General features: G+C 41.0%; 2 protein-coding genes and 1 pseudogene across 4 annotated transcripts in view; 1 reads left to right on the forward strand and 2 right to left on the reverse strand.

The window, feature by feature from the left end:
• The first annotated feature begins 5,540 nt into the window (after positions 1–5,540).
• LOC110296298 (solute carrier organic anion transporter family member 1A5) overlaps positions 5,541–27,477 on the forward strand; it is an 82,957-nt gene continuing 61,020 nt past the window's right edge. For 2 of the 3 annotated variants that reach the window (XM_085839799.1, XM_085839800.1), the window contains exon 1: positions 5,541–5,689. Coding sequence is in view for 1 of the 3 variants with exons in the window: in XM_085839802.1 (XP_085695928.1) it covers positions 5,682–5,689 (8 nt within the window). In the remaining 2 variants the exon portion in view is untranslated. The remainder of the gene's footprint in view (positions 5,690–27,477) is intronic. The other variant, XM_085839802.1, reaches the window with a different exon arrangement.
• LOC110296299 (large ribosomal subunit protein eL18 pseudogene) lies at positions 12,104–12,599 on the reverse strand (annotated as a pseudogene).
• Iapp (islet amyloid polypeptide) lies at positions 21,983–25,220 on the reverse strand. Its single transcript, XM_021164931.2, has 3 exons — positions 25,144–25,220; positions 24,724–24,817; positions 21,983–22,478 (listed from the first exon to the last, which is right to left on the reverse strand). Exons 2-3 carry the CDS (start codon positions 24,804–24,806, stop codon positions 22,280–22,282), a joined length of 282 nt encoding a protein of 93 aa, XP_021020590.1. The 5' UTR covers positions 24,807–24,817; positions 25,144–25,220; the 3' UTR covers positions 21,983–22,279.

Consider the following 27,477-nt stretch of genomic DNA (forward strand, 5'->3'; position numbering starts at 1 on the left):
CTTTTTTTCAAGACCAGTTAAAGCTATGCTCTACTCTAGTTTTAATTCCGTGATGGAGTTTTTGGGGTTGGTGTGGAAAAGTACAAAAACTTTGTAAAATAGCAGTAGGTTCTCTCCTAAGGCCTACAACCTGCCTCGCCATAGCTTCTTAGCCAAGTATGGGCTTCATCTTGTGGAGGGTAACTGAAATCCAATAAAAAGGTGGTTGACTATTCCTGTAATAGTCACGCTATGACTTCACCAGGGAGCTTATCTGGCTAGGCCAGTCAATACTGTAGCTTACAGAGTTCACAGCAGAGTGAGACTGGTGATTCTTTGCATCTCCCAGTAGTGTGCATTGTACCCTTAACACTATGAAAGATAAAGGCAGTACAAAGGGGCAAATTATTCATTTGCAGTATAATTCTATGTGTGAAAGACACTAAGAACTTCAACCCAAAACTCTTACAGCCGACAAAAATACTCTCTTAATGCTCACTGCAGTGCAAGCATCGTCTCCCCACAGACCTTCTCAGACCACCACAGCGTGCGGCCTCTGGCGGCTCATTTCTGCCACTTTGGTTTGTTTTGTAGTCCTGGTGGCTTCCACAGGCTATTTTCATAAATCCTTTCACTAAATCTTTGGGGGGACATTGACAGAAGCTGAAGAAGGGCAGGAATACAGCAGGAAGACGGCACCAGACAGGCACAGACCTACCCATTTTTGACAGATGTCATTTTTTTTTTTTGAGATAGGTCAGAGCTTTCTCTGTAGGACAGGCTGACATTGAGTTGACAGCGACATGCTTGCTTCTGAATCCCAAGTGCTGGGATTAAAGGCACACATGCTAGCACGGCCCAGCCAGGGCAGAGGCAATTTGGTTATTTCTTTTGAAGAGAGATGGCATATGTGAATGCATAACATGCCATAACATTTTCTGGAGAAAGAAAAGTAAGAAAGGAGGGAGAATACATTTGTAGCATCCACTTGGTAAATACATTTAAAAGCCACGAGGCGTGGATGCATGTGCATTTGTTTGCACAAGGACACTTAGGCAAATCAACTGGCACACTTTTCCAGTCTCCCTTGGTCTCAGATGTCACCAGCTTCACACATCAACTGCTGTGCGTGAGATTTCTCGTTATTTCAGTTCTTTCATTATTTCCAGAAAAACAGAGCCACAGATGTCTGCACAGCATCAAGCTCCATGGGTAAACTGACCTCTACTTCCAGAGTGGGAGGCTGGCTGATCTCTCTGGTCACCTCACCCAGAGGGTGACTTGCAAGTTCCTGAGTGCTTCTGTGCACGGGCCAGCCTAGGAACCTACTGCATATTTTAATCCTCTCACTAACTCAGGAGGTGTCTGCTGTCATGATTAACATCTCTGCAGAGAAAGAAACTGGGTAGTAGAGACAGACTCTGATGGTCCCAAGATCCCGCACGCACGTGGTAAGCGCATGGTGAGGGGGAGGTGGGGAGATCATGAATTCAGTGACAGCCTTAGCTACACAATGGCCTCAAGGTCAGAACTTGTCTCAAAAAAAAAATGAAAATAGAAGTCAGGACTGGATAAAAGTAGGCTCAGTAGTTGAGAAAGCCTGCTACACAGCCTTAAGGGTCAGAGTTTGGACCTCAGCCCCTACTAACAAGCCATCGTCCCACTGACTTCTGTAATTCTAGCTCTGATGTAGGCAGAGACAGAGATCACTAGGGCTGGCAGGTTTTCAGCTAGGCCTAGAAATGTAAACTTCAGGTTCAGAGACAGGCACTGCTTCGAAGGGATGGTGGAGAGTGACAGAGAAGGACACTGTTGCCCTCTTCTGGCCCTGGTGCACAGGGGTGAGCATGCATCCCTCCTCAGCAGCATGTGACTTCACACACGCACATGAGCATTTGTGTGTTCACACACACACATACACATACACACACTCACACAAGTGTGCACACACACATGTGCATGTGCCATGCATATGCACAACCAACACACAAATCTTAAGAAGTATTAAAAACACAGGCTAGTTAGCATGTCCAAAATGACTCACAGTCACTGTTGGAACTGGGATAAAACAAGGCTTCAAATGACCTAGAGCGTGTCACATTTCACTGATATGTGAACATCCACTCTTAGGCTATCCAAGTGACAGGCTATAAAGTGAGATTGGATCTTAGATTATCCCTCCCGCTATCCCATTCTCTTCCTCCAAATAGGCTTTTTACACTGGAGGGAAAGGAAAAACTCCATAGGAAGGAACTTGGCTGAAGGACTTGGTTGCTGTCCTTCAGCCTCCCTAGGAGAAGAGTAAGGTGAGGGCCCCTTATGGGACTAATAAAGGCCTGGGGAAGCTTGGGACTGAATGTCAGGGGTTAGTGATTAGCAAGTCAGAAAGGAGCATAATAGCTCTTCCCAGCATGTGCAGGCTGAGCTAGAGAGGGGAAATTCAAGGCCAGACAGACCTGGGAGACCAGACAAGCAGTCCAGAGGCAAGAGACTGGCAGACAACATGAAACACACACAGCTATCTGGGAGGACCAAGACATTATGGGTGTGGCAAGGGAGTGGAACGAGCCTGTACCTCAAGGCCTGTGTACCTCTATGGTATAAAGAGACAGGGAGAATTATGGCAGGCAGGGATAGGGTCACCAGCAATGTACCCCAGGAAGATTATCAAGCTAGGCAGAGTCCAAAGTTCTGGGGAAAGCATTTTATTTGTTAATATAAGAATAGAAATTCTGTAATAAATATCATCTGATAAATGATATCTCCAAATGAATAAATATTAATACAAAACCAAAACAATCTGCTATATTATTTTCATTTCATCCTAAATTCCCTAGGGTGTGGCTATCTCATGGCTAGACATGGCTCTAGTCCAATCTTCCTAGAAAAATCACGGATCTGCTACTCTGCGAGCTCTGGTTCTCTCCCGTGTTAAATCGTGTTCACAAGCATCAGCAGCATCCTGGAAAGCAAGTGCCTGCCTGCATCCACTGACCCCTTCCATTTATTCCTGTCAAGCTTTCCTGAGCCACTCCAGCTACACTGAACTATAAGCACTTGTTTAATATACATCCTTTTCATTGTATTAGAACTATTTTCTTTATTTGTGTCAATGTATGTCATGTGTGTGGACTTCCAAGGAAAAGGACATTAGATCCGCAGACCTGTAGTCACAGGAGTTTCTGAGCTGCCCAATGTGGATGCTGAGAACCAAACTTGGTTCCCCTGAAAGAGCAACATACACTTAACCACTAAGAGAATGAAAATGAGGACGTGATCATTTCTAGGAATGGCCAAAGAGAAGGTTTGATTGTATATATATGGCAGAGAATAATCAGGGACATCTGGAAGGGTCCAGACTGATCAGGGCCATGAAAGATGGGGGCAAGAGGAGAAGAAAGTGTGTGTGTGTGTGTGTATGGGGGGGTGGGGCAAAGAGAAGTGAAAAGAGAAGCTGTGGACCAAAGGGCCAATGGGGTGCATAGCTGAAATGGCTGAATTGAATAGGAATCAGAGAAGCTGGGGGGAGGAAGGCAGAACCCAGCCCCTGGATTAGAGACATTTAAGATAGGGGGTCGGGTAAGAAGTGCTGGGAGGAGCAATAGATGCTCAGAGAGACTGTCCTGGCTTTCTTTGACTAAACACTAAGCAACAGCATCTCTCTGGTTTTCCCAATTCTTCTTTTTATGCGTTCATTCTACTTTTGGGTGGGCATAACCCTGTCCATGTGAGTGTGGGTGTGTTTTGTGGATAGGCCTGGTGCTGTTTGTATTTGATGCTAATTCCCTTCTTCTGGGAGGGGCTGCAGACAAGGAGTGAGTCACATACTCAGGTGACTTCTTGTGAACCAATCCCCTAATGAGTAAAGGAGCCAATCGCTGGGTGAGTAAGTGGGACTTCCAGGTTGGACAGAGGAAGAGAGGAAGCAGGAGAGAGTTAAGTCTTTTTGGACGGGGATAGCATGAGGACAAGATGTAGCTACGAGTGTCTCTCGGTTTCAATGGAGGATCCATCAGGATTCGCCACTGGACGATTTAGATTTAATAAGGCTTACAAGATTAGGATTTTAGTTGCTGCACCCAGTGATTGAGTTACTGTCATTTCTAAACTAAGTTTGTGTTGAGTTTTCCTTCATGTGGCAGCTTGTCCCGGTTCAAGAAAGAAAGGTACAGTGGCAAAGCGTGGTTTGCCTGATGTGCACCACAAAGGTTGTGAGAGATTTGAAGCACAGGGTTGGTGTGGTAACGACCTGCCAGTGGGAACTTACAGGGATAGGTGGAGACATTTTGGGAGCTCCGGGCCAGAGAGTCTCCATGAGATAAGAACAGGTCTGCCATTGCCTGCCAGTGCATGGCCAGCCAGGCCTCCAGGGCAGAGGCACAAGCGTGTTCCCTCAACAGGTGTGTATTCTTATGGAGACCAGAAGTCAGTTTTAAGTGTCACACAGGCACCATCCACCTCCGGGTTTTGAGACAGGGTCATGAACTGGCCTGAAGATTGTCAAGTAGGCTAGGATGACTAGACTGGAAGTTCCAGGGATCTGCCTGACTCCACATTTCAAGTGTCCAGCTTTTAAATGTGGGTTCTAGAGATTAAAGCCAGATCTCAGGTTGTGGGCACTGAGGATGGGAGAAGGGTTGGTGGGTAAGTCTATTTTAAGCTAGGCAGTTAAATGTTCTCTCTGTCTCTATCTCTGTCTCTCCCTCTCCCTCTACTTCTCCCTCTCCTGCTCTTCCGTTCCTCCTTCTTTCCTTCCTTCATTCGTGTGTGTGTGTGTGTGTATGTTTGTGCATGTGCTTTTATCTCCAGCAGTAAGTTTCTATTTCTCTAGTTAGTGAGTCTGTCTTTATTGGCCACACCATAAAGAATAGAAAAAATTAGGAGACCAACTCTTACCCCAGACAATCAATAATTCCAGAGACAGAAACATTATCTCTAGTAGAAAACGGGATACATAGATACTTTTAGAACAATGGACAAGAGAGAGAAGGTTACACACCAAGTAGGACATCCTAACCCCCAACCCAACCCCTAAATACCTTAAAGTTGGTATTGCACACCCTTTGGAGCCTCCCTTTCTATATGAGAAGCCTGCAAGGCTTGCCTATAAACACAGTGGTGCTGTCTTTTAATTCTTTAACTCATGGAAACGCAGAAGCCAGCTGGCAGGGATATCATGCCTACCTACACCTCTGTGATGGATCAGTCTTCCCCCAGGCCCTCCGTGCACATCTAAATTCATGAAGTGGGCAATTGTAAAAGTACATGAGGCTTGCTAAAGGCTTCTTAATGAGAAGAGAAAAAAAAATCCGAGGGCCAGTAACAGGAAGCAACATCTGAGGGAGCTTTCTCTGGTCTTTTGACAAGATGTTTCAATTGGAGCCAAGGTCACTGAGGAGTTAACTGCTTGAAACCAAATAAATCAGGAGGGAGGGGCCTCAGGCTCCAAGTGGCTAATCTTGGAATCTGTTTTCAAGATTATAACCTGTTTTATGCAACCTTCAAAACCAAAGAAACTTTAACAAAAGATTAGAAGTTATATAAACAAAGATCTCTTTATTCACCCGCCTGCTTTTCCAAGGGACAGAAGGCTCTGTCTACACTCTGCAGGGTGTCTCTCCTGCCAGCCTCTCAGAACTTTACTTATGAAAGCATCCATGAGCTTATACACCAGCAGCAACTGTCAGTGGGATTGGTGAGGAATGCTCAGGTAAAAGTCGCTCATTTCCTCTGCTGGTTGTGGGTCCAATCCGGCAATTTTTGCTTGGGAAAACAAGAGGCAGATTTCATTATAAGTTATAAATTTAAGATTCTTTGAGTTTTCTAATATTGGCTCTTTAAATTCTTGATAGCAACAGCAACTAGATTTAATACTGGATTTATTCTGTGCAATGGCAAAAAATGATTGTTTATTCCTCCACAAAGTTTGGTGTGCCTGGAGTTTTTAAGTGTGTAGTTACAAGTGGTTTGGTGAATTAGAAAAGAGTCTAACTGGAGTCTCAGGAGTGTTGTTGTTTGCTTTTTGCTTTGTCAATGGCCTGGAAGGCCTCTCTTTCTTTGTTTAGGTCCCCTGTGTCAGCCTTTCCATTTCCCATAAGCCTTGCATTCTCCATAGGTTCTTTCTTTTTTCTTTTTTCATTTCTAGATTTATTTATTTTATGTATATAGGTACACTGTAGCTGTCCTCAGACACACCAGAAGAGGGTATCAGATCCCATTACAGATGGTTGTGAGCCACCATATGGTTGCTGGGAATTGAACTCAGGAGCTCTGGAAGAGCAGCCGGTGCTGAGCCATCTCTCCTGCCCTCTCCATAGGTTCTTATCTCCCACCCTCCAGATCCCAATGGAAAGCCCTCAACATTCATACTGTCCACACACTGCCCCCTCTACTCTTCATGAGCATTCATGCTAAAATTAAAAAGAAAAACATTACTTAAAGACAAACAAACAAACAAACAAACAAACAATAACGCATAGTCAGTTGTTGCTTATCTTCATATTTTTTCTGTATTCACAAACAACATACAAGAATGTTTGTCATTGCATGTGTGTGTCATTGCATGTGTGTGTCATTGCATGTGTGTGTCATTGCTTGTGTGTGTCTTTGCATGTGTGTCATTGCATGTAACCATAGACATAGATCCTCTTTCATTCTGACTTTTAAGACCATCTGATAGTTGGGGTTTGTTGCTATCTTCATTTAAGTTTTGTGGAAAACTTACTGTGTCAGTGTACATATATAAATCGTGCTTGGTCTGTAGGTGACAGCAGGTGGGTCTCCCAAAGTGAAATCACACAGGCCTGGTGTCCTGCTGTTCACAGACCCACCACTCCACACCCTGCCACTGGGTATCGGGGAGCTCTTGATTGCCTTCATTTACTGCCTGAAGCCAGGGCGTAGATTGTTTTGGGTGAATTGTCTCTGCACCTACCCCTGTGAAAACCCACTTTGGTTATTTCCCTTTTATAGGAGCTATATTTGGCCTCACATTAGAGTCACAAACTGCTTTCTTTCCATTCTTTGGATACTTCCCCATGCCACCATTTTCCCTCTATTTGTGATGTTTTTAAGCCTGGGGATTATCGGATTATTATGAAGTAGACCCACACTTTCCCACTATGCTTTTTATTGTTTGATTTTTGCTGCTTTTGTGTCCCCTTTAAAAATATCTTTTTAAAGATTTTTTTCCCTCAGATTAATAATTCCCAACTTTGCAAGTTTAGAATTTCTTTTTTAAAACCCGCCAGTCTTTTGTCCTTTGAATTTTTGAGCCTGACACTGGGCATGGCTGTTTCTCGTCTGTTTTTGCCAGAGGGATTCTAGACATATGATCAAAGCCATCATTAATGCTTCAGGTTTCCTGTTGAGCTATTCATACATATTACACTACCATTGTCCTGGTTCTCATTGGATTCAGCTTTGTGCCAGCAGCCTGCTCGTCTGTTTGTGCTCAAAGCATACTGTTTTAATTGGATCAGGGCCATGATTTTGGATCTCATGTGGCCGTGCCTACTATCTTTTTTTTTTTAAATATATATTTTTATTTTCACAGGCAAGTCTGACATGTTTATTCTTTGACTTAACTTTTAAAGTTATTTCAGCTTATTTTTAAAGATTGTATTAATTTTTTCATTTATTTATCTGTGTGGGTTTGTGTGAGTGTATATGTGTGGTAGGTACATGTAGCACATGTATGTATGTGTAGAGAATTAGTTCTCTCTTCCCTGTGAAGGTTCCCAGGGATGGGACTTAGCTGTCTGTAAGTGCATTTACCTGCTGAGCCATCTTATCAGACCTAAACTTTGTGATTTAAAAGTATTTGTAATTTTGCTTTTTGCACACACATACACTCACACACACACACATACACGCACGCGCGCACACACACACATACACACTCACACACACACTCAAACACACACTCACACACACACACACACACTCACACACACACTCACTCACACTCACACACACACTCACACACACACTCACACCCATACATACACTCACACACACTCACTCACACACACACTCACACACACACTCACTCACACAATACACTCACACACACATACACACTCACTCACTCACACTCACAAACACATACACACACACATACACACACACATACACACACACTCACACACACATACACACACACACATACACACACACACACATACACACACACACACACACACACACACACACACACACACACACACACACACTTTGTTCTAATAGGCTATCAAAGCTGTTTTGTTTCCTAATCCTATTGTGGTTGTAGAACTGGCTTACTTCTCTCATGCATGCTCCAGAACTTAGTGTGGTTTCTACTGTGTTGTTTTATCTTTTCTCATTCCAAACACAGGATGAGTAGAGGATTTGCTATTTATTCCATGTGCTCTCTCAGTCCTTACATCCATTGACTACACAATGGACACAAAGCTGTCAGTCCAAGCACAGAAGGCACTAAGTGGTTATTAAGAGGAATAAAAATGGCACAAGATAATATGTTTCTGGATCAGTAACCCCACAGCAATCACTGACTGACTTTCCAATCAGTTAAGTAGCTTTGCAGAAGTTTCTGTTGTTTACCAAAGACCGAGAGCTCATTTTTAATTATTCTTGTTTTGTATGAAGATCTAGTTTATTATTATCATTCAATTATATGACTCCCCTTCTTAAAAATAAAACAAAAAACCATAGTTTTTCTAGCCCAAGGTAAGCCTTAATTCACTAAGTAGACCAGGCCAAGCTTGAACTTGCAGAAATCCTCCTATCTCTGACTCCCGAGTGACTGTAATTCCTGCACTTCTGCAAAGCTACTTAACATTCCTAAAATTCATATTTTGGGAGCTATATAAAACAGGCATTCTTATTGATTTATTTATTAAATTTAACTTTTTTCTCTTATTCACTTTACATCCACCTTCTGGTCACTTCTTCCCCCATACCCCCTATCCTCCTCAGAGCTGGTGGGGGCCCTCTTCGGTATCCCTCCCCCCCCACCCCCGGCACTTCAAGTCTCTGCGAGGCTAGGTGCTTCCTCTCTACCTCCTATCCTACTGAGGCCAGACAAGGCAGCCCAGTTAGTAGAATGTATCCCACATACAGGCAGCAGCTTTTGGAAAAGTCCCTGCTCCAGTTGGTCAGGACCCATATGAAGGTCAAGCTGCACATCTGCTACATATGAGCGGGGAGGCTTAGGTCCAGCCCATGTATGTTCTTTGGTTGGTGGTTCATACTCTGAGAGCCCCAAGGGTCCAGATTAGTTGACTTTGTCGGTCTTCCTGTGGAGTTCTTATCCCCTTTGGGGCCTGCAATCATTTCTCCTATTCTTCTGTAAGAGTCTCCAAGCTCCATTCACTGTTTGGCTATGGATGTCTGTATCTGTATGAGTCAGCTGCTGTGTGGAGCTTCTCAGAGGATAACATGCTCCTGCCGGTATGGTTCAGGAGTCTGGTAGAGGTGGAGGAGAGAGAGCAGGAGAATGGAGAGTATTCAATCATAAACAATGGAAACAGTTTTCCTAAGGTTTAGGGTGTTGCCACTTCAGTGGCTTTTGAGAACATTTGCCTTCCTTCTGCAAACATGGTTGTTATGCTTTTGAGAATGCAGTGAAGTCTTCTGTTGGGAAATTAACAACAAAACCAAAGTTTTTGGCCCCTAGTAACAGGACACTTACAGGAAGCCTGGCCTCATGGGATGTTCCCCGAGGAAGAGGCAGAGGGACTACTTTGATGAAAGGGAAGGAGAGAATGAACACTTAGTGGAGGTGAGAGGTAAGCCTTTCATCTGAAATGTGGGAGAAGAAATTATGCAAGAGGAGATTGGAAGGACAGACAAACAAGATGTCTAAACTGTGGGTCCACTTTTAGATTTCTTTTGTGTTATTGTTTAAAGGAAACTGACAATAAATTTCCTTAAAATTATTAATGCCTGAGCGAAAATGTTCTAAGTATACACACATCTTAGTCAGACCTTAGGGTTCTAGACTATCAGTGGGCTTACAAAGGAAGTGATCTAGAATGTGTTTTATGCGACTGACAAGATGGCTCACCTGGAAAAAGCATTTTGCCACCAATCTTGAGGATCTGAGTTTGATCCCTGGCACCTACATGGTGTAAGGAAAGAACTGATTCCTGTGAGTTATCTTAGACCTCTGTTTGGCAACAATTACTAATGAATGAATGAATGAATGAATGAATGAAGAATGAAAGTCCCTTGTGTTTCAAGAGATAGGGTTTTTTTAGTGAGAGAGTTGGGCTGTGTGTTTGCTTCCAGCTCCATGAGGCAGTGGTAGCTTTTCTTCTCCTGAACTTAAGCCCAGTAAGTATGACTTTGCGAAGTTTATTCTTCCATAGATACCTTTATAGAGGATGGGGTTTGGATTCTACATCTCCACAGTGGCTTATAATCATCTGTAACTCCAGTTCCAGGGGATCAATGCTCTCTTCTGGTCTTCATGGACACTGCATGCACTTGACTCACCAGACATGCATGCAGGAAAAAACTCACATAGCCGTAACATTAAATAAACAATAAATATTAATAAAAGTTCAAAGTCTGGTGAACTTGAGGCCACCCTGACATACAAAGAACCCATGTGCAGCCATTATAAGAAATGCAAAAGAACTATGTTGATTTTTAAGGTTTATTTGTTTGTTTCATGTGAATGAGTGCTTTGCCCACATGCATGTCTGTGTACCATGTGTGCAGTGCATGCAGAGGCCAGAACATCCTTTAGGACTGCAGTTACAGATAGTTGTGAGTTGTATATGAGTACTGAGAATTAAACCTGGGTTCTCTGTAAGAGCAGCCTGTGTTCTTAGCCAACAAGCCTTATCTCTCTACTTTGTTCTTCTTTATCCTTTGGGTGTCAACAGAAAATAGTAATGCTATTCAGGCTCTGCTCTTTCTCAGTGAGTGAAGACCAGACTTCTCAGGAGGTGGGCTTTATTTAACAGCTAATTTAATTGGGGGAGCAAAGGCTATTTAAACTTCTGTGGGGTGGGTAGAGGCTTTCAATGTGAGTCTATGTCATTGGTTAGGGCTAAGGTCCTGGGTAAGCCTTATTTGCATGAAGAGGAATTCCAGGTACTTGCTGGACATGGCTTATAAGAAGGAAAGTTTAACCTGGATACCACTACATGATCTCCTTTGGTGGGAACATGGGTGAGGGCACCGGCCTACATGCTCTCAGACATGCTCTCAGACCCAAGGCAGTGAGGGAGTGGTCTTCTAATGCTCTTGAGATGAAATTTCCAGGATTGGACAGGACTCAACCAGACTCCTGCTTCAGAACAGCTCCTCCAGTTTCCAGGGTACCCCAGCTCCACATTGTAAGGCTGGTATGAGATTTGATTTAGAATGGGGGCTAGAAATGACCTTATAACATTTGTCAGAGAGAGAAGACTAAAGCTACCTTTTGATATCACGACAGGAATCTCATTTGTTCAAGGTAGTGTACTTGTTATCCATTTCTGTAAATGTTGCTTATGTAAAGTTTGCATATTATGGCAAGTGTGGACATGACCCCTGTAGCAGCCTGGGTGGGCAAACTCATATTTGGTATGAATGCCTATATGGCAGGAAAGAATATGATATGGTAGACAGGAAAGGATGGGTGGGGCACAGAAATTTGGAGGCAAGAGACATCTGTATTCTTCCACATTCTTCCTGCACCTTTACCATTCTACAAACTATTTTAACTGTAAGTATATTGCAAACATTTTAGGAACAGGCATGACAACTTGTTCCTGTAAACCCAGCACTTGGGAGGCCGAGCCAAGAAAATGGCTATGAGTTCAAAATCAGTAGGCTACAGGTGTGAGAGCCTGTCTTGATAAATGTCTTTTATACAAGTTTGCATTCTTCCTCCCTTCTTAAAGATAGTATAGAGTGACTTTAAAGTTTGCATATTTATATGTATAAAATAAAACAAAGTGACAATAGCTTGGAAATTGGACATATATATTATGTCCCCTCCTCCTCCCCCTCCTCTTCCTTCCCCTCCCCCACTCTCTTTTCCTCTCCCCCTCCCCCCTCCTCCGCTTCTCTTTCTGCTTCTGCTTCTGCTTCTCATCCAAATCTCTTTTATTAACAGTAAGATCCAGGGTTAGTTTTTATAGCCTCGGCTGGCCCTTTGGCCTCTGGCATGCTCGAACCTCTGGCCCTTGGAATGGTCTTTGGGTTTGGTGTGGCTGTGTGGGGTTCCTGGGGACTTGCCAAAATGTCGGTACACCTCTTGGCCCTTCTGAGAACCAGACAGGAGCACAGTGCCTCGGCCCCTGGGAGACTCCACTGGCCAACTGGTCTTACCCCCAGCTTGGAGGCTGCTCACTCACAGTGCACACACATTCAGTTTGGGCGCTTCTTCTCTCGGCCAGGAAGCTTCATCTTTCGGATCATTCAGGACAGGGGCAGAGGTGGCCGGTTAGTGAATCTCATAAATAACCTTTTAAGCACAACTGGGTTGAAGGTGGAGTTGGTCCGTCTGGCCAGGAACCTGTACAGCTTGACTAGCAGCCACAAGTTCTCCTCTCGGATGTCCTGGCTCTTGGTTCCTTGCGCCAAACCTTTTGGTCCTTGTTGTGGCAAATGTCAACACCCATGATGGCACCTCCTGCTAGGCCAGGTCCAGAAAGACCCGTTTGCTTGTTTTTAATGATGGGTGGTTACTAATATATTCCTAGAAGCCACTAGCAAGAAAAAGTGTATGGGTAGTTATAAAAAAGAGGAAAAAGTCCTAAAGCCTTTCTGAGGATAGCTTCCACCCACATAAGAAAAGCACAGGGTAACCAGAATGATGAAGGCAAATTTTTAAATGTCAATTTTATATCCTGTTATCTTCATGACTTAACAGATAGGAAAATGATTTTCCTCAGGTTACTAGTCACAGTGAGCAAGCTCTTTGTTGGAGGTAACATTGTATTATCCATCTTGGATTATCCACCCCCTGCAGCTAAATATACCCAAAGAGCAACCTGTACTAGAGATAAGGGCCATCTCAGACATTAAGGAAGCACCACACAGTCTATCTCAAAACAGCCACCCTGAGCAATTGTCGGACTGCAGCATGTGCTCACAGCGGTGAGGTACACTGGGCTGTCTCTGCACCCAGATATAGTCCAGAGCCTTCGGCCTGCAGCATTTAACAAATGTACCTACTAGAAGCTCCCAAACATCTGATCCATGAGTTTTCTTCCTTTCTTACTGTCTGCTCAAGAGGCTTCAGATTGAGATGAGACTAAGAGTGAAATCTGTTGATTGATTTATTTCAACATTCCATGCTTTGGACCATGTCATAATATTCTAGGATGCAAAGCTTGGTTGTTATCCCATCAAGTGTTGTTAATGACTGAAGGCCTCTGCTATGTCCTGCCCTGTCTTCTCATTTATATATGTGTGTGTGTGTGTGTGTGTGTGTGTGTGTGTGTGTGCACATCCTTATTTCATGTACAGAGGAGGAAATTAAAACTTAAGTGGTTAGGAATATACACAAAGGTTTGAAAATACATCTGGGATGCTCAGCGAGCACTGCCTAGTTCCCAAAGCCTGCTCTCTGGTAGGATTTTTGGGGTCAATTATGTATACTATCATATCATTTGCAAATAGTGATATCTTGACTTCTTCCTTCCCAATTTGTATCTCTTTGATCTCTTTTTGTTGTCTAATTGCTCTGGCTAGAACTTTGAGTACTATATTGAATAGGTAGGCAGAGAGTGGGCAGCCTTATCTAGTCCCTGATTTTAATGGGGTTGCTTTGAGTTTCTCCCCATTTAGTTTGATGTTGGCTATTGGTTTGCTGTATATTGCTTTTATTATATTTAGGTATGCACTTTGAATTCCTGATCTCTCCAATACTTTTAACACGGATGGATGTTGTATTTTGTCAAAGGCTTTTTCTGCATCTAATGAGACGTTCATGTGGTGTTTTTCAGTTTGTTTTTATATTGTATTACATTAATTGATTCCTGTATATTGAACCATCCCTGCATCCCTGGGATGAAGCCTACTTGATCATGGTAGATGGTCATTTTGATGTGTTCTTGGATTTGGTTTGCTAGAATTTTATTGAGTATTTTTTGCATTGCTATTCATAATGGAAATTGATCTGTAGTTCTCTTTGTTGGGTCTTTTTTTGTGGTTTAGTTATCAGTGTAACTGGTTTCATAGAATTGGGAAGTCAGTGTTTCTTCTGTTTCTATTTTATGGAATAATTTGAGGAGTACTGATATTAGATCTTCTTTGAAGGTCTGATAGAATTCTTCCCTAAAACCATTTGACCCTTGGCTTTTTTTTGGTTGGGAGACGTTTAATGACTGCATCTATTTCCTTGGGGTTGTTTAGATGGTTTATCTGATCCTGATTTAACTTTGGTACCTGGTATCTGTCTAGAAAATTGTCCATTCCATCCAGGTTTTCTAGTTTTGTTGAGTATAGCCTTTGTAGTGGGATCTGATGATTTTTTGAATTTCCTCAGCTTCTGTTGTTATGTCTCCCTTTTCATTTCTGATTTTGTTAATTAGGATGCTGTTTCTGTGCCCTCTGGTTAGTCTGGCTAAGGGTTTATCTATTTTGTTGATTTTTCTCAAAGAACCAACCAGGTTGACTCTTTGTATAGTTCTTTTTGTTTCCACTTGGTTGATTTCAGCCCTAAGTTTGATTATTTCCTGCCATCTACTCCTCTTGGGTGAATTTGCTTCTTCTTGTTCTAGAACTTTCAGGTGTGCTGTTAAGCTGCTACTGTATGCTCACTCCAGAGTAGGCACTCAGAGCTATGAGTTTTCCTCTTAGGACTGCTTTCATTGTGTCCCATACGTTTGGGTATGTTGTGCCTTTATTTTCATTGAATTCTAAAAAGTCTTTAAATTCTTTATTTCTTCCCTGACCACGTTATCATTGAGTAGATAGCTGTTCAGATTTTATGTGGGCTTTCTGTTATTTCTGTTGCTATTGAAGACCAGCCTTGGTCCGTGGTGGTCTGATAGAATGCACGGAATTAATTCAATCTTCTTGTATCTGCTGAGGTTTGTTTTGTGTCCGAGTATATGGTCCATTTTTGAGAAGTTACCATGAGGTGCTGAGAAGAAGGTATATTCTTTTGTTTTAGGATGAAATGTTCTGCAGCTATGTGTTAAATCCATTTGGTTTGTAACTTCTTTTAGTTTCGCTGTGTCTATCTATGTTTAATTTCTGTTCCCATGATCTGTCCATTGGTGAGAGTGGGGTGTTGAAGTCTCCTACTATTATTGGGTGAGGTTCAATGTATGTTTTGAACTTTAGTAGCATTTCTTTTACATATGTGGGTGCCCTTGCATTTGGGCCATAGAGGTTCAGAATTGAGAGTTCATCCTGGTGGATTTTTTCCTTTGATCAGTATGTGTGTCATTCCCTATCTTGTCTGATAACTTTTGGTTGAAAGTCTATTTTGTTGGATATTAAGATGGCTACTCCAGCTTGTTTCTTGGGATCATTTTCTGGGAAAAATTTATCCCATCGTTTTACTTCGAGGGAATGTTTGACTTTGGCTCTGAGGTGTGTCTGCTGTATGCAGCAAAATGTTGGATCCTGTTTACATGTCCAGTCTGTTAGCCTATGTCTTTTTATTGGGGAATTGAGTCCATTGGTGTTGAGAGATATTAGGGACCAATAATTGCTTACTTTTATTTTTGTTGCTAGAATTGGGATTATGTTTGTGTGTTTTTTTCTTCTTTTGGGTTTGTTGTGAAAAGATTAATTTCTTCCTTTCCTTGGGTGTAGTTTTCTTTCTTATGTTGGACTTTTCCTTCTATTATCCTCTGTAGGGCTGGATTAGTAGAAAGATATTGTTTAAATATGGTTTTGTTTTGGAATACTTTGGTTTCTCCATCTATGGTAATTGAGAGTTTTCTGGGTATAGTATCCTGGGCTAGCATTTTTCTTCTCTTAGGGTCTGTATGACATCTGCCCAGGATCTTGTGGCTTTTATAGTCTCTGATGAGAGGTATGGTGTAATTCTGATAGGTCTGCCTTTATATATTACTTGAGCTTTTTTCCTTACCCCTTTCAATATTTTTCTTTGTTCTGTGCACTTGGTGTTTTAATTATCATATGACTAGAGGAATTTCTTTTCTTGTCTCATCTGTTTGGTGTTCTGTAGGCTTCATGTATGTTTATGGGCATTTCTTTCTTTAGGTTAGGAAAGTTTTCTTTTACAATTTTGTTGAAGATACTTGCTAGCCTTTTGAGTTGGGAATCTTCACTCTCTTCTTTACCTATTATTCTCAGATTGGGTCTTTTCATTGTGTCCTGTATTTCTTGAATGTTTTGAAATAGGAGCTTTTTGTATTTTCCTTGACTGTTTGTCTATGTCTTGTATTGTATTTTCTGCTGCTGAGATTCTCTCTTCTATTTCTTGTATTCTGTTGGTGATGCTTGCATCTGTGACTCCTGATCTCTTTCTTAGGTTTTCCATCTCCAGGGATGTCTTCCTTTGAGTATTCTTTGATGATTCTACTTCTATTTTGAGATCCCAGATGGCTTTGTTCAATTCCTTCACCTGTTTGGTTGCATTGTCCTGTATTTCTTTAAGGGATCTGTGTGTTTCCTATTTAAGGGATTCTACTTGTTTACTTGTGTTCTTCTGTATTTAAGGGAGCTATTTATGTCCTTCTTAAAGTCCTCTATCATCTTCATGAAAGGAAAGTTTAGCCTGTGTGTTCAAGGGTGTGTTTGGGTATTCAGGACTTGCTGTTGTGGAAGAACTAGGTTCTGATGTTGCCAAATCAAATTGGTTTCTGTTGCTTATGTTCTTATTCTTGCCTCTTGCCATCTGGTTATCTCTGGTGTTATCTGGCCTCCCTTTCTCCGAATGGAGCCTGCCCTTTCTGTGATCCTGTGATCCTGTTATCCTGTGATCCTGGGGAGTGGAGCTGCAACTGGTGTGTGTGCCGTGTAGGATCAGGTTCAGCGCCAGGTCTCTGCTCCTGGCCAGCACCAACTATTATTACTTTCAAAGTTTTATTAGTATTTGACTCTTTAGCATCTTAATACAAAAACTGATTTTCACTTTAACACTCAGGAAACTAAATATACTTAGGTAGAATCTTGTTTGTAAATACTAAACTCAATATTAAATAAAACTGTAGACCCAGACTGTTTTTTTTTTTTTTTTTTTTTAATATATATACCTAAAGGGCTGGCCTAGATTTATAGCCAGTCCACCCTTCTGTGGTAATTCTTTAGGAACTATTTTGGAAAGGCATGGAGGAATTCTAGGCACAGATGAATACTCCAACCCTGCCCTAGGAAGCCTTAGAGAAATGAATTGGCCTTGATTGTCTTTTCCCTGTCCAGTCCTGGCAGATCATCTGCACCCAACCCCTGGGGTTAGCATTTTAGATCTTCAAATTCAAAGCGGAAGAGAGGATTTGAGTCTGAGCCATGCCTCTTTATGTGACAGAAAATGGTTGTGAATGTGTGCAGAGCCCAAAGCCTGTTCAGAGGCACTGGGCAGTGGCCAGGACTCCTTGATGTCTGTCTCTAGTACTTCCTTCTTGGCCTTTCGGCTCCCCTGGACCCTTCTCCCATCATTTATCCTCTACATTAAACCTATCCATTCCCCTAGGGCTTTGCTCTTAGCTAGTTGCTAACTAACTTCAATTACTACTTGGTAAGAATTTCCTCTGTAACAGGTTTTTTTTGTTTTTTTTTTTGTTTTTTTTTTGTTGAATTAAAGACTCCTGAATTTAAAAACCCTTCAATGTACAGAAATTAATCCTCACCCCTCCAAGCAAATCCCTTAGTTTTGTTTTGTGTTGACAGAGCTATTTCTGAAGAACTTAGGCTGGATTTGAACCATGCTCCTGCCTCAGCCTCCCAAGCACTGTGGTAACGGGTGTGACTCATCATATCCAGCACAAAATAAATTTCAAAAACTGCCCAGTTATAGGAGTCATCATATGTTTTCTGTCACATGTAGAATCTATCTATCTATCTACCTATCTATCTATCTATCTATCTATCTATCTATCTATCTATCTATCTATCTACCTATCTACTTGCCTACCTACATATCCCTGTATAGAAATACACACACACAAAAACACATACACTGGACTTAATTTCCCTTTTTATAATTTCTGCTTATGGTGTCAATTTAAAATAAGTTTAATTTGTTAACAGTTTGTTTTGTATGTGGTGTGATAGTCTTAATCACCAACTTAATGAGATCTAGAATGACCTGGGAGATAAATTATGTGCTGTAGGGGGTTATATTGATTACGTTAATTGAAGTGGGAAGACCCATCCAAATTCCTTGGATGGTGTGCTGGTTAGGTTTTTAGATCAACTTGACACAATCCAGAGTCATCTGAAAGGATGAAACCTCAACTGAGAAAATGCCTTCGTAAGATCCAGCTATAGAGCATTTTTAAAGTTAGTAATGGATGGGGAGGACCCAGCCCATTGTGGGTGGGGCCATCCCTGGGCAGGTGGTTCTAGGTTCTATAAGAAAGCAGGCTGAGCAAGCCATGATAAACAAGCCAATATATAGCAGCCTCCATGGCCTCAGCATCAGCTCCTGCCTACAGGCTCCTGCCCTGATTTCCTTCAGTGATGGACAGTGATGTGGAAGAGTAACTGAGACAAACTCCTTCCCCAAGTTGTTTTTGGGCATGATTTCACCACAGCAATAGAAACCTTGACTAAGATGGGATCTTAGACTACAGAGACAGGAGAAAGGGAGCTGAGCATAAGCTTCATTGCTCTCTGTCTCCTACTGTGGACCCCTCCTTCCAGCTGCTTTCCTCCAGCAGCGTGATGTCCCCGCCACGATGGACTGACTGTACTCTGGAAGTGTAAACCAAAACAAGCACATTCTCCCCTAGTGTCTTATGTCAGGGAACTTTACCACAGTAAGAAGTAACCAAGGCCTGGGGTAAAATTTCCACCAACTTAAGTTCTATCCATTGAGGGCTTTGGATCTTCCTTCTTCTCTTCTAATCTGCTTATAAGAGGATTTTCAAGGCAGCCCCTAGGGATCCTAGCCTTTGTTCTAGGGAACAGCAGGACATTCTCACAGGGAAGACAGTGGACTTGCAGAGCCTGAGCCTTACATGGCTGTGTCGAAGTTTTGTAATTCTAGATGTGGTTGTGCAGTACAGGCTTTTTTGTGTCCCTTGGCTCTTGGAGCAGGAAGAGATCTAGTAGCATATACCCTATCAGCATGTGGGTAGATGGTTGTTGAGTTATTTTTCTTTGTTTAACTCTGAGGCTTTCTCTAACTCTTTTTTTTTTTATGACCAATTAGACTGCTGACCTTTATTATATTTCTCTTTCCTACTCTTCAAGTTCTGCCTTTTAACAGCAGAAGTATACTCTGTAATATCAAGTCACCTTACCCCTGGCTTAGGTACAGTCAGCATGGCTAAATTAGTCATGGCTAATTAGACACAACAGGCGTGTCAGGTTCTTTATGTTAGTACTACTCGTTAATAAAACTATGCAACGAAAGCACCACTATCTTTGTTTTATAAAGAGAATTTAAAATGCTACGTTCTTTTAAACCTTCACTGCACTGTACAAAATTATTCTTTTCCCAAAGCCTGTTGCACTTGCTCATTCACAGATGACAGCAATTCCACCTATGGGCACGGAACACTCTGTTTTGTTAAAATAAACAACTTAAATAGTGTGAAGATGATAGATAGCACCCCTACAACTCTGATCTCAGGAAACTTACAGGTCAGACAGGCAGACAACAACTGAGTATGGTCACCAAAATATAAGTTAGGAACTATGTGATTCTCTAAGGTAGTTTCGAGGTCATTATCACCATGATAGTGTCAAATACAAAAGGAAGCTGTCAGTGACTGAGGGAATGTTTGAGCAAACTGGTGTCAGAAAAGTAAAGTAGATATCCCAGAATTCAGAGGAAAGATGAGTGGATTGGAAAAGGTTCCACATACAGAGTATGTACCATTTGCAGAGAACTGAGCACATCCCAGAGGTGAAAGAAGCTGTTGTGAGTGACCAGAATACGTAGCCAGGGGTGGAGGTGTGCTGCATGAGGTACAAAATGGACAGAAGTCAGATGCCCAATGCCCAGGAGTAGCTGTGATGAACATGTGACCTGAGATCCCATGGGAAAGTCCTTGAGAAACTGACCACTCTGGGCTTACTCACTTATCAAAATTCCCAAACACAGAAACAACAGTCTTGGCAGGAAGATGAATACAAGTGCCATAGACACGGCTCAGTGTGTAAATCACTTGGCACATAATATGAAGACCTGAGTGTGAATCCTTTGGACCCATGTAGAGATGGGCAGTAGCTTCTGTGATCCCAGAACTCCTATGGTGAGATGGGTCGAGGAGGAGGAGACTCGCTGGAAGCCTGTTATCTCCATTTAGGGTACCAGCAAACAAGAGGACCAGTCTCACACAAGGCAGTTGATGGAGCCTGACACCCAGCGTTGTACTCTACACATGTACTTCAGCATGTGCGAGTGCACGCACGCCCCCCCATCCACCAAACACATCACACACATGTACAGACATATACTGAATAATAATAATATTATGGCATTCAAATCATTGAAAGTTTGGAAGAAAAAAATATGCTATGAACAATCTTTTAATGTTAGAAGTATCTTTCAAGTTAGAAGTTAGATTAACTGCTTTTTTTTCCAAACTTTTTTTTTTCTCATTTGGGTTCTGAAATATAAGATTAAAAAAAAAAACCCTCTATCACAGTGTTTGAAGCAAAGACCATTATTCTCAATGCCAAGTTTGTTGTTTGTCAACTTAGGAGTCAACTCAAAAGGAGACTTTTCAGGCACTGCTCCGTATAGGAGAAGCTATGATGCACACTAGAAGGGGAAGACAAGTATTTCTGCTTGAATGTAAAATACATAAATTGCCTGGGTCATAGGGTCAGGATATTGGGCTCAGGACCTACTGTTTTCAGTTACATGATCTTGCATGAGTCAGCTCATTGACATTATTTCAGAAGTGTACCAATCTCAAAGGGTTTTATAGGATTAATAATGACACAGATAATGAAAATATAAATGTACCTGGATATTATACTTATTTCTTTCTTTAAAAATAATATCTCTTAGTATTTTTAATATGTAGATGTGTATTAGTGCAGGTGCCCATAGAGGCTGAAAGGGGCTGTCCTAAACTCTTGGGGTTGGGCTACAGGTGCTTGAGTCCTCTGTATGAGCAGCAACTCAGAACTGCTGAGCCATCTCTCCAGCACTGGTTCTCTCTTTCTTTCTATTCTCTTCTCATTTATTTATTTTTTGAAATGTTAATGATTTAGTTTATAGATTTGTGCATTTGTGATGCACAGGCAGGCAGATTTCTGAGTTGGAGGCCAGCCTCGTCTACAGTCAGGGTTCCATAGTGAGACCTCAGTTTGAAAAATGGTATGTTACTATTATAGACATTTGTGTGCATTAATGTTATTTCCAATGGTTCCAGTTACAGTCATGGAAAAGCATGTGGATTATAACACTGATTTACATAGTCACACCATTTTTCCATTCTTCTGTGACTGAACCAAGAGAATAAGTTGACATACAGGTTTGGTTTCCACAAATCTGTGTGGTCTCTTAATTGAAGGCATGCAGAATAGAAGACAGGATCCTTTTGAAAATTATGTTTGAGTTTTGCTGAAAGCTTCTTCAGCAGTATAAACAGTCAATAAAGCTTTCTACAGAAAACACACACACACACACACACACACACACACACACACACACACACACTAAGCCCCTCATGGAAACAAGCAACTTTTATCCTTAAAAACGGCCTCTTACTACCAACAAGAAAAATAAAATATAGAATTAAAATATTTTAGTTAAATAAGAACAAGAATTTGCTAATTGGTTTTGAAATACCATCTGAGCAGGTATTTAGAATGCTTGTTTTCCCATTGTCTAGAATCAGAAATGTACTATTAGTTGTTAACGACTTGTCAAGTTTCATCATCCCATGGTCTTCTTTATTGTTAAACTTGAGTCATAGAGGTACAAGGTAAAATCAGAAATTTTAAGTGTTCCTAAAATATAAATGTATAGCAAGAACATGTGTGATTAGAGACATTGTCTTCACCCTGAACTTGATCAATACTCAGTTTAAAGAAATTCTTAGCATGAGAATTTACACACACAGTCAGCAAGCACAGGCACATTGTGCATTCTCATTGGGGGCGGGGGATGGAAAAGGCACTGTTAAATTATTCAGGAAATCACCAGAGCATTTACACATAAAGTATTAAGTGTTGCAGAAGTACATTGACTTTAAATGAGTAAGAAATCCAAGGATTCCCTATTTGGATCCCCTGCCGCATTCCTCTTGCCATATGTATTCGATCCCACGTTCGTTGGTGGGAGGACTGGACCAAGGTTGTTGCTGGAACGAACCAAAAAGTTTGCCAGGCGTTGTGTGGCACACGTGGCCGTGTTGCACTTCCGTTTGTCCATCTGAGGGTTGGTACCACTGAAAAAATAAGGAAGAAGAGCCAGGTTGAGAGGCAACCATGTCACCTTCACCAATTGTCTTGTCTTTGAAACCATATTATACAAGAAAATACTTAATGTTTAAAGAGTTTTGGCAATGTTTCCAAACACCAGATATTAAATTTTAAATAAGGATGACATTTCCCAAACTGCAGCTAGGATTAGAAGTTGCTCTGTGAATTGGAAAACTGATAGATAGACAGATAGGTAGGTAGATAGATAGATAGATAGATAGGTAGATAGATAGATAGATAGATAGATAGATAGCTATAAGATAGTAGACATCATGAACTATTTCTGCAGTGTAATCTCTGTTTGAAGATGCTCTTGGCAGTGATGGGGGCATAGTATAGAGTTCTTTACAGGCAAGTTGTGGGACTGGACTGTGACTACTGACTAGAGGGAAATAACAGCATCTTAAGTTATTCTAAATAAAACATTGAGTTAATGAAAGGACCACTACTCCTCATGAAAGACTCATTAAGAACTCTTAAGCTTATTTCATAGAAACAAAATTGCTCCCCAAGGGAAGCTCCCACCTAAAGGTGATGTGAGCATGCCAAAGACTCTTCAAAAATAATCGTTAGGATGCTGGGAAAGGGTGAACCAGCTAGTGCAAGAAATGATAGGCATTTTTCTTAAGGACTTGCCTACATTAACATTCATATTTAGAGGTATGCAGACATTCCTGGGAGCTCCCAGTGATCCAAGTACACATGAGCATGTGTATGTGTATCCCCATTACCATAAAAAGTCACTGATGTAAAGATGTGCATTGAGACATATTAAAGATATCTTGTTAGCATGTACAAGATAAATGATTATAAGAAAACACAAAAAATAAGGTGTCAGACAGTAATGCTGTGAATTATTCTATTTTGGAGTAAAAGATCATCCACAGACACACCTGCTACGGGTATTGAGCAAATCTCTGTATGTACAAGAAGAATGATACAAATTACTAGCAGACACATTTGTTATGCTATTGAATTTCCCATAATCATTCAATTGTTCTGCTTATCAGAAATTTCATATTGCTTTTACAGTTATTTTTAATCATAAAATAAGCCAATTGAAAATTACAGTTAGTTCTGAGAACGCCCAGTGAAACCCTAACTCTTGAAATGACAAAAAACATTTTCTGATAATTCCTGGTATTATTACTCATAAAAATGATGTAGAAATGTATGCATGCACATCGACACAGACATTCACCCAAGAACAAATACACCAGGGGAAATAAAGAGATAATGACGATAATTCTAATGAAAGACTTAAATTACATTCCTTTTCAAAAGAAAAATTAATTCTTCATGCTATCAACGAGTGGCTAAGTTTGGTCTTTTAAGAATATATGGGGCAAATTGATTTAGGCACTAATTCTCATTACCTTATTTAAATGAGATTCATAAATTTGGACTCAGGAATCTTTTAAATAGATGGAAAATTACAGTTTTAAGTGGCTTCCATTTGAAGGTTGTAATTATTATTATTCTGTCAGCTGTCTTAAATTACCTTAGATTTCTTCAAACTACCATTTAGTTTTCTTTATTTACCTTTGAAATTTCCAACAAACCTTCTTCAGAAATTATGATTATAAGTATGTACAGTCTACACATTACAAACATTTCAGGTATCACTAATTTATATCCACAGGGGCTCAAAAGTCATCTTCTGATGTAAAATAACTTCTTATAACTCTGTAATGTCACAGTATGGAGTGACTTTCGAATGACTTTAAAACTAATTTTGAAATTTAACTTCTTAATATCATTCATTTGCTTCCTACTTTTTTTTTTTAAGTAAAATATACTTACAGACCCTCTGGAAGAGGGAGAAGAACCTGTAAGTATCCACCAGAATTCCAACTGATATAAAAACAATTTTTTTTTTATTTTTGTTGATGGAATTCCTTGAGTTTCTTTCAGCACTGCAATCACTCAGTGTGGATGTCTGTGTTTCAGTTGCCCCGCCATCCTACCCTGGGTTTGCCCCTGTTTGTCCTAAAACATTTTCAGGCCGACGTCTCTAAGCATGCCTGTCTATTAATCGTCAATCCTTAGTTGCTGACCTTGTCCTTAAAGAACACAGGGTTATGAAACCACTTAGCTTTAAGTACTTCTCATAGTCAGGATTTGCTTAGAAAATGAATGGTTTACATAGCAGTGTGGAAATCTGATTTCCCGACACTTTTCAAAAGAAGTAGAAATTTTCAGGTCACCAACCTTCTGACAGGTGTAGCTCTCAAGTGGTTTAATGCCACAGAGAGGATGAGGAGGACAGCTGGCAGTTTGGAGAAGCACATCATTTCTCAAGATCCTTGAAAAGAAAGAAAAAAAAACACACAGAAATCAAGCTACCTCCTTCTGTTCTGATTGATGCAAGTGTAAATTGGAACCATCAAAGAAAGTTTAAAATGTATTTTATAAAGATCTCTGTTATTTTTCCTTTTTTTTACTGATGCTCAACACCTTTGAAATCATTCCAAATGTTCAATTTTCTTTGTAAAACAACCTGAGACTTTCTATTACAACACACTATTCTTTTACTCTTTTTCCTGAAATGCGTGCGTGCGTCCTACAGGTAACACAAAGATTGTTTTCTTTTACTAAGTATTATCTTCCCTAGCACAGGGTATCCTTTACCTTTCAGTGGTCCGAGGCAGCAATATCAGAAAATGCCTTGGCAGCCTGAAGCTTCAGGAACTACAGCCCAAGTCTGCATGCACGGCTTGGCAATTAGCAAGCTGGCTCTTATATATCCTTCAACTTGCTTAGCTCTGTCACCAGAGAGACTGTCATTAATGTCCATCCTGTAGATGAAAGTGTTTCATTGGCAGATGGAGCAGGTGGGAAATCAACACATTAACACTTGGGTAAATATTAGTAGACCAAGTACTGAGTGCCTTTGTGTGGGTGATGGCGCATCAGGGGCCGTAGGCGTTTAGAGTTTCTTTTTTTTCTTTTTTTTTTTTTTGTGAAATACAAGTGAATTTTTGAACAATTAAGTCTGACAGTAAGGAAGTGACTTTTTAAAAGATAGTAATTAGGAATAACAATAAAGTACATTTATATGCAAAGAGAATGCTAGGGAAATGGAGAAGTCATAGCTGAGGGCAAATGATCCTCTTTCTCAGTGTCATGGATACTCAGAAACATTTTATCATACCACAGTAAGAACTGTTTTTAAAAAGTACATAAACTGGAACCACCCCCCCTGACATCTCTCAAACACTGGATCACTAAACAGACAGCACACACCAGCTGATCTGAGGCCCCCAACACACATACAGTAGAGGACTTCCTGGTATGTGTTCCTTCTGAGATGATGCACCTAACCCTCAAGAGACTGGAGGCCCCAGGGAGTTTAAAGGTCAGGGGGGGGGGTGAGGGTTGGGGGCATCCACATGGAGAAGGCGGTGGGTGGAGAGGAGGTATGGGATGTGGAGCAGTCTGAGGGTGGATGGGGAGTGGGGTGGGGAATGGAATATAGAGTGTAAAAAGTAAATTAATTTAAACAAGTCAATAAAGATCCATATAATAAACTGCATTATTCAATTACTATAAAAGTATATAAAAGGGAAAAATAACTGGACTCAGATTTAAAAAAAAAACTACAGGGAATTTGGAGGGAGTGTGTGAAGTGCGGAGCTTTCTGGGAGCAGCTGGAGGGAAGAACGGGGTTGAATTTGTTCAAAGCACATTTGTATGCATGTATGAAAATCTCAAGGGGTAAAGAAACAATGTATATCTTTAAAGGAAAGCAAAAGTCATTCATAATGATATGCAGAACACCAAATCTTTATGTCTAAAGATTTATCTATCAGGAATAAGATAGACACCTCATTGTACATAGGCACATATCGTTTACTCATTATTGATTGATTTGTTGATTGAGTAGTTGGTTGATTGTTTGTATGTGTTCACATTTAAGTGTGTTTTTTTAAATTAATTTATTTTTTACATTCCATATTCCATTCCCTGCCCCTAACCACTCTCCCACTGCTCCACATTGCACACCTCCTCCCCAGCCCCCCTGTCTCCACGTGGTTGCCCCCTCCCCACCTGACTTCTAAACTCCCTGGGGCCTCCAGTCTCTTGAGTGCCTTTATGTAGCGGCCTGAGGACAACCTCAGGAGTCAGCCTTAGAAGGGCTAAGTTGTCTTCACTGATACAGAATCTATCATTGACCTGGAACTCATCAGTTAAGCTACTATGGCTGGCAAGGGGGTCTGAGAGACCTCTCTGTTTCAGCTTCTCTAGTTCAGGGATACGATGGACATACCATCACTCCCTACAGTTTATAGAGGTCCACAAGGCAGGTTCTTGTGTGACTCAAGCTCTTTACTGACTGAGTTGTCTCCTCAGCCCCTGATACCTTATTTAAATGGAGTTTGTTCTACAACAGCTTTCTAAGAGAAAGAGCACAGGAAAATTCATGGTCTTCTGTTTCTAATCATATCCTTATTCCATTTAAGAGATTCCATATTGTTCTGATATGCAGCCTCATGCTGCCCAGTCTGGTATTGAACTTCATACGTAGTCGAGGATGACCTTGAACTCTTAATCTCACCTCATCTCCAAAGTGCTTGTATTGCAAATGCCACTCCTGGGTTTTAGTTTAAGTTCACTCTCTTAAAAGTGTATCCTTATGTTTGATAGGTAGCATATACTTTTTATTTTTACTTTTGAAGACATTATATGTCAGCTATAACCACTTAACTAGCCATACAGCTTAATCACTGGTATGTCTAAAAAGAAAAGTGGTGTTCTTATAGAGAGAAGTAGTTCCTGATTATACTGTGTGAATTTTATAAAACTCTGTAGAAACCCTTTTGATCTTTTCTTTATTCTTGGCCTATGAAATTTCATCTGATGTATTTTGGGCTATATTTCTCATCAGAGTGGGAAACCTGCATTTTAAGTATATAAACCTGAGCCTTCCCAATCTGGGACTGAACTGCAGATTCTCTGAACACT

The sequence above is a fragment of the Mus caroli genome, unplaced genomic scaffold (assembly GCF_978045245.1).
Source record: "Mus caroli unplaced genomic scaffold, Mus_caroli_1 scaffold_7, whole genome shotgun sequence".
NCBI classification, from domain to species: Eukaryota; Metazoa; Chordata; class Mammalia; order Rodentia; family Muridae; genus Mus; species Mus caroli.